The sequence below is a fragment of the Salmo salar genome, unplaced genomic scaffold (genome assembly GCF_905237065.1).
Source record: "Salmo salar unplaced genomic scaffold, Ssal_v3.1, whole genome shotgun sequence".
Lineage (NCBI taxonomy): Eukaryota > Metazoa > Chordata > Actinopteri > Salmoniformes > Salmonidae > Salmo > Salmo salar.
This window is the reverse complement of record NW_025548929.1, coordinates 9,544-17,500: the sequence shown is the minus strand read 5'-3', so window position 1 is coordinate 17,500 and position 7,957 is coordinate 9,544. Positions and strand designations below refer to the sequence as shown.

The 7,957-nt window shown below is 45.7% G+C and overlaps 1 protein-coding gene across 1 annotated transcript in view; it reads right to left on the bottom strand.

The window, feature by feature from the left end:
- LOC123734140 (multiple PDZ domain protein) overlaps positions 1–5,268 on the bottom strand; it is a gene marked incomplete at its 3' end in the record, with an annotated part of 15,635 nt that extends 10,367 nt beyond the window's left edge. The window contains exons 1-5 of the mRNA XM_045712883.1: positions 5,203–5,268; positions 4,401–4,523; positions 4,096–4,326; positions 899–1,081; positions 306–519 (exon numbers count right to left, since the gene is read on the bottom strand). Coding sequence (XP_045568839.1) covers positions 306–519; positions 899–1,081; positions 4,096–4,326; positions 4,401–4,523; positions 5,203–5,235 — 784 coding nt within the window. The remainder of the gene's footprint in view (positions 1–305; positions 520–898; positions 1,082–4,095; positions 4,327–4,400; positions 4,524–5,202) is intronic.
- Positions 5,269–7,957: the final 2,689 nt, after the last annotated feature.

Here is a 7,957-nt window from a genome sequence, read left to right as displayed (position 1 = left end):
AGACACGCACATAGACACGCACACAGACACACACACACACACACACACACACACACACACACACACACACACACACACACACACACACACACACACACACACACACACACAACATATGTTTATAACTTGTGTATGAAGACAGCAAAGTAGATGCATCCCACTGGTTGAATCAATGTTGTTAACATTGAAATGACGTTGCATCAACGTGGAATAGATGTTAAACTGACGTTGGTGGAATGTCTGGGTTACGGTCTGTTGTAAAATCTTTAAGTGTTGATGTAAAAAGGGCTGTATTAATAGTTGACCTCTGTTGATGACCCCAGTCTGGTCTGTCTGGTCGTGTTTCCCTGTCTCTGTACGGGTGATGACGTAGGGCTCCAGGGGAGGAGGGGGACACTTCATGGTTTTACCCATCCTAGAGGCCCTTCTTATCAGCCTCAGTCTGACTATCTGGCCTGTCTTCCTGAGGACCTCCAGGGCTCTCTGCTCACTGCAGCCCTGCAGGCTTACACCATCCACCTGAAGAGAGAGAGAGAATACAGAGAGGTGGAGAAGGGGTGAGGGAGGAGGAGAGAGAAAGGTGGTGGTGGGAATGGAGGGGGGAAGAGGGGGAGAGAGAGAGAGTAAGAGGAGAGAGAGAGAGAGAGAGAGAGAGAGAGAGAGAGAGGGGATTATGACAGGTAGCATTGAAACAAATAATTTGAATAGAAAGGAATGAAAGCTCTTCTTTTCTCCAGAAGGGTGGAGAGAGAAGAAGTGAAATAGAGAGAGAGCGCGAGAGAGAGAGACAGGGAGAGAGAGGGAGAGAGAGAGCAAGATAGAGAGAGAGGGAGCGACAGATACAGAGACAGGGAGAGAGAGAGCAAGATAGAGAGAGAGAGAGATGGAGAGTTCTCACAGCTAAGATCTTGTCTCCGATGTGTATCTGATTGGCTTGGTCCACAGCGCTGCCCTTCACGATGCTCTTCACCTGCACCCCAGAGTTCTGCTCCCCCATGGAGCTGGTGATAGTGAATCCCAGGCCCATGTTGTTCTTACAGAACTGGACACTGTACTCATAGTCCTCCTCCACATCACACAGCTGTAACACACAACACAGGGAGACATGTTACTATGGAGGTATGGAACACAATACACAACACAGGGAGAAATGTGTTACTATGGAGATATGGAACACAATACACAACACAGGGAGAAATGTGTTACTATGGAGATATGGAACACAATACACAACACAGGGAGAAATGTGTTACTATGGAGATACGGAACACAATACACAACACAGGGAGACGTGTTACTATGGAGATATGGAACACAATACACAACACAGGGAGACATGTTACTATGGAGATATGGAACACAATACACAACACAGGGAGAAATGTGTTACTATGGAGATATGGAACACAATACACAACACAGGGAGAAATGTGTTACTATGGAGATATGGAACACAATACACAACACAGGGAGAAATGTGTTACTATGGAGATATGGAACACAATACACAACACAGGGAGAAATGTGTTACTATGGAGATATAGAACACAATACACAACACAGGGAGACATGTTACTATGGAGATACGGAACACAATACACAACACAGGGAGACGTGTTACTATGGAGATACGGAACACAATACACAACACAGGGATAAATGTGTTACTATGGAGATATGGAACACAATACACAACACAGGGAGACATGTTACTATGGAGATACGGAACACAATACACAACACAGGGAGACATGTTACTATGGAGATACGGAACACAATACACAACACAGGGAGACATGTTACTATGGAGATATGGAACACAATACACAACACAGGGAGAAATGTGTTACTATGGAGATACGGAACACAATACACAACACAGGGAGAAATGTGTTACTATGGAGATACGGAACACATTATGGGACTGTTTCCCAGATAGAGAGACCAGAGAGTCTTCGACTAAATGGCACATTTAAACTGGACTAATAAAAATGTATTTTTAAAAAATAGTTTAAAAATAGTCCTACATATTTAATTGAACTAACCTAACTAATCTGGATTTAAACAGGCAGATTTCTAGAAAGAAAATCTGCTCTCGGCCTCTTTGGCGATGTCCACAGGGGACACTTTCCCCAAAAAATAATTTAGATGATAATTTGGTTGTTTCATTGTTTATCAGAAATTGCATTGTTTCATTAATGTGTTAAGTATTAGACATTGTAATATCAACTGTGCAATATTGACTTTTGAGTGTTCAAGGCTCTTATTGGTTTGTCCCAGCCAGGGAATGGCATGTCCTTAGTTTGGATCCCTGGGCCTTCTCATCTCTTATTGGTTTGTCCCAGCCAGGCTATGGCATGTCCTTAGTTCAGGATCCCTGGGCGTTCTAATCTCTTCATTATGGAGAACTACTCTGTCTAGTCTAGTTACAGGTCAGGATCCCTGGGGCGTTCTAATCTCTTCATTATGGAGAACTACTCTGTCTAGTCTAGTTACAGGTCAGGATCCCTGGGGCGTTCTAATCTCTTCATTATGGAGAACTACTCTGTCTAGTCTAGTTACAGGTCAGGATCCCTGGGGCGTTCTAATCTCTTCATTATGGAGAACTGCTCTGTCTAGTCTAGTTACAGGTCAGGATCCCTGGGTGTTCTAATCTCTTCATTATGGAGAACTACTCTGTCTAGTCTAGTTACAGGTCAGGATCCCTGGGGCGTTCTAATCTCTTCATTATGGAGAACTACTCTGTCTAGTCTAGTTACAAGTCAGGATCCCTGGGTGTTCTAATCTCTTCATTATGGAGAACTACTCTGTCTAGTCTAGTTACAGGTCAGGATCCCTGGGGCGTTCTAATCTCTTCATTATGGAGAACTACTCTGTCTAGTCTAGTTACAGGTCAGGATCCCTGGGGCGTTCTAATCTCTTCATTATGGAGAACTACTCTGTCTAGTCTAGTTACAGGTCAGGATCCCTGGGGCGTTCTAATCTCTTCATTATGGAGAACTACTCTGTCTAGTCTAGTTACAGGTCAGGATCCCTGGGTGTTCTAATCTCTTCATTATGGAGAACTACTCTGTCTAGTCTAGTTACAGGTCAGGATCCCTGGGTGTTCTAATCTCTTCATTATGGAGAACTGCTCTGTCTAGTCTAGTTACAGGTCAGGATCCCTGGGGCGTTCTAATCTCTTCATTATGGAGAACTACTCTGTCTAGTCTAGTTACAGGTAACAATGTGTTACTACAGATGCTTGAGATTATGGGTTGTTTTTCTCCTGTGCTGTGTTTTGCCTCTGGTCTCCAGTCAAGGTTATGTATTTCTATTGAGCAAGTAATAATATTGAAATATTTTCATATTTTGTTCATGGCCTGTAGTTCTATATTTAGTCAATGCATCTCTGCATCCTATATTCTTTATCACCTCTCCTCTGTAAAACAAATTCAACAATCTTTTTACACCTTAACCTCTGGCTCCGTGCCAACTAAATAGTCTGCCAGCGGGTTGTCTATCTTAACAACAAGCAGTTCTGCAAAGGGTGAACTACCCTCAACTGAATGCCACAGGTAGATAAATACACATGATTAAACCACTGACAGTATGCCTTCTGATCTCTCATCATCTCTCTCACTTTCTATCTCTTAACGACGTCCTGACGGGCAGACCACAGGCTGTGAGGATTGGCAACAACACCTCCTCCACGCTGACTCTTAACACAGGGCCCCCCAGGGGTGTGTCCTCAGTCCTCTACTGTTCTCTCTGTTCACCTACGACCGTGTGGTTTTGCATGACACCAACTCCATCATCAAGTTTGTTGACGACACCGCGGTTGTAAGCTTGATAACCAACAACGACGATTCACCCTATAGGGAGGAGGTAAGTGAGTTGGCATTGTGGTGCCATGACAACAACCTCTCCCTCAACGTCAAAGCAAACCAAAGGAGTTGATTGTTGACTTCAGGAAGCAGAGGAGGGAACATGCCCCGACCCAAATCAACGGGACCGCAGTAGTGAGAGTCACGGGTTTTAACTTGCTCTGTGTCCACATCACCGAGGACTTGTCATGAACCAACAACATCACCCACCTCTCCCCTCCACACATACCTGGTTGCCCATCCTGGCCACCCTCTGTTGTTGCTGGGCGAGGAGAGGGAGTGGGGGCGAGGAGAGGGTGAGGTCGTTGGTTCCCGTGGAGACAGCGACGTCCCTAGCAATGAGCAGTTTGACCCTTGACCCTGCGTTGCGGAGAACGTGAGCCACTTCCTCGTTGCCCATGCCCGCCAGGTCTGTGTCCCCGATGCACAGGATGTGGTCCCCGCTACGCAGACGCTTGTCCTGGGAGGGGAGGTATGTTAAATCACTTTTTAGTAACTTTTACATCTTTTTGTGTTCTACTTTGACTGACATACCAGTCCAGCAGGTCCACTTGGTAGGATGGTTTTGACCAGGACTCCAGAGGATCGACCCCCTACAATGCCGAAGCCCAGCCCCTTGCCATCGTTCTCCAGCTCTATCAACTCTATGTGACGCTTCTGAGATGGAGAGAGATGGAGGGAGAGACAGAGAAAGGGGAGAGAGAAACAGACAGACAGAGAGAGAGAGACAGAGAGAGAGAGAGAAAGAAAGAAAGAGAGAGAGAGACACACAGATGGAGAGAGAGAGAGACAGAGAGAGAGGCACAGAGAGAGAGAGACAGACAGAGAGAAATAAAGAAAGAGAGAGAGAAAGAGAGACAGACAGACATGGTCAACTACACACACACAGACAGGTTTTCCTAATTTACTATAAGACATGGGAACTCACCTCATTGTAAAGTATTTAAGACATGGGAACTCAACTCATTGTAAAGTATTTAAGACATGGGAACTCACCTCGTTGTAAAGTATTTAAGACATGGGAACTCACCTCGTTGTAAAGTATGTAAGACATGGGAACTCACCTCGTTGTAAAGTATGTAAGACATGGGAACTCACCTCGTTGTAAAGTATGTAAGACATGGGAACTCACCTCGTTGTAAAGTTTGTAAGACATGGGAACCCACCTCGTTGTAAAGTTTGTAAGACATGGGAACTCACTTCTTTGTAAAGTATGTAGGACATGGGAACTCACCTCGTTGTAAAGTATGTAAGACATGGGAACCCACCTCGTTGTAAAGTTTGTAAGACATGGGAACTCACTTCTTTGTAAAGTATGTAGGACATGGGAACTCACCTCGTTGGCAATATACGACAGGTTTCTTCCCATCGATAAGGTCCGGGAGATTCGTGGAGGTGTACATAACTGGGAAAAGAAGGACAGTAATATCAGCTGATTAGACCTGCTGGGACAACAGGAGAGGAGAACAGTAATGTAGCTGATTAGACCTGCTGGGACAACAGGAGAGGAGAACAGTAATGTAGCTGATTAGACCTGCTGGGACAACAGGAGAGGAGAACAGTAATGTAGCTGATTAGACCTGCTGGGACAACAGGAGAGGAGAACAGTAATGTAGCTGATTAGACCCGCTGGGACAACAGGAGAGGAGAACAGTAATGTAGCTGATTAGACCCGCTGGGACAACAGGAGAGGAGAACAGTAATGTAGCTGATTAGACCCGCTGGGACAACAGGAGAGGAGAACAGTAATGTAGCTGATTAGACCCGCTGGGACAACAGGAGAGGAGAACAGTAATGTAGCTGATTAGACCCGCTGGGACAACAGGAGAGGAGAACAGTAATGTAGCTGATTAGACCTGCTGGGACAACAGGAGAGGAGAACAGTAATGTAGCTGATTAGACCCGCTGGGACAACAGGAGAGGAGAACAGTAATGTAGCTGATTAGACCTGCTGGGACAACAGGAGAGGAGAACAGTAATGTAGCTGATTAGACCCGCTGGGACAACAGGAGAGGAGAACAGTAATGTAGCTGATTAGACCCGCTGGGACAACAGGAGAGGAGAACAGTAATGTAGCTGATTAGACCTGCTGGGACAACAGGAGAGGAGAACAGTAATGTAGCTGATTAGACCTGCTGGGACAACAGGAGAGGAGAACAGTAATGTAGCTGATTAGACCTGCTGGGACAACAGGAGAGGAGAACAGTAATGTAGCTGATTAGACCCGCTGGGACAACAGGAGAGGAGAACAGTAATGTAGCTGATTAGACCTGCTGGGACAACAGGAGAGGAGAACAGTAATGTAGCTGATTAGACCTGCTGGGACAACAGGAGAGGAGAACAGTAATGTAGCTGATTAGACCTGCTGGGACAACAGGAGAGGAGAACAGTAATGTAGCTGATTAGACCTGCTGGGACAACAGGAGAGGAGAACAGTAATGTAGCTGATTAGACCTGCTGGGACAACAGGAGAGGAGAACAGTAATGTAGCTGATTAGACCTGCTGGGACAACAGGAGAGGAGAACAGTAATGTAGCTGATTAGACCTGCTGGGACAACAGGAGAGGAGAACAGTAATGTAGCTGATTAGACCCGCTGGGACAACAGGAGAGGAGAACAGTAATGTAGCTGATTAGACCCGCTGGGACAACAGGAGAGGAGAACAGTAATGTAGCTGATTAGACCTGCTGGGACAACAGGAGAGGAGAACAGTAATGTAGCTGATTAGACCCGCTGGGACAACAGGAGAGGAGAACAGTAATGTAGCTGATTAGACCTGCTGGGACAACAGGAGAGGAGAACAGTAATGTAGCTGATTAGACCCGCTGGGACAACAGGAGAGGAGAACAGTAATGTAGCTGATTAGACCCGCTGGGACAACAGGAGAGGAGAACAGTAATGTAGCTGATTAGACCCGCTGGGACAACAGGAGAGGAGAACAGTAATGTAGCTGATTAGACCCGCTGGGACAACAGGAGAGGAGAACAGTAATGTAGCTGATTAGACCCGCTGGGACAACAGGAGAGGAGAACAGTAATGTCAGCTGATCTCAGATCAATTGTCCCTTTTAGATCCCTGATGAATCAGACGACATGAATGGGGGGAGCTGATCCTAGATCAGCACTCGTACTGAGACACTTCATGAATACGCACCCTGGTGTCATAGTGGTGGGCTTGGACAAATAAATGTGAGGTGAAAAGGTACCTCTTTGCCCGTATCCACAAAGCATCTCAGAGTATAATTGCTGCTCTACGATCTGTCCATACAATCAAATCAAACTTTATTTGTCACACGCGTCGAATACTAGTGTAGACTTTACCATGATATGCTTACTTACAAGCCCTTAACCAACAGTACAGTTCAAGACGAGTTAAGAAAATAATTACCAAGTTGACAAAAATAAAAAGTAATAATAAAAAGTAACACAATAAAAATAACAATAACATGGCTCTATACAGGAGGTACCAGTACCGAGTCAATGTGGAGGCTATATACAGGGGGTACCGGTACAGAGTCAATGTGGAGGCTATATACAGGGGGTACCGGTACAGAGTCAATGTGGAGGCTATATACAGGAGGTACCGGTACAGAGTCAATGTGGAGGCTATATACAGGGGTACCTGTACAGAGTCAATGTGGAGGCTATATACAGGGGTACCAGTACAGAGTCAATGTGGAGGCTATATACAGGGGTACCAGTACAGAGTCAATGTGGAGGCTATATACAGGGGGTACCGGTACAGAGTCAATGTGGAGGCTATATACAGGGGGACTGGTACAGAGTCAATGTGGAGGCTATATACAGGGGGTACCAGTACAGAGTCAATGTGGAGGCTATATACAGGGGTACCAGTACAGAGTCAATGTGGAGGCTATATACAGGGGGTACCGGTACAGAGTCAATGTGGAGGCTATATACAGGGGGTACCTGTACAGAGTCAATGTGGAGGCTATATACAGGGGGTACCTGTACAGAGTCAATGTGGAGGCTATATACAGGGGGTACCTGTACAGAGTCAATGTGGAGGCTATATACAGGAGGTACCGGTACAGAGTCAATGTGGAGGCTATATACAGGGGGTACCGGTAC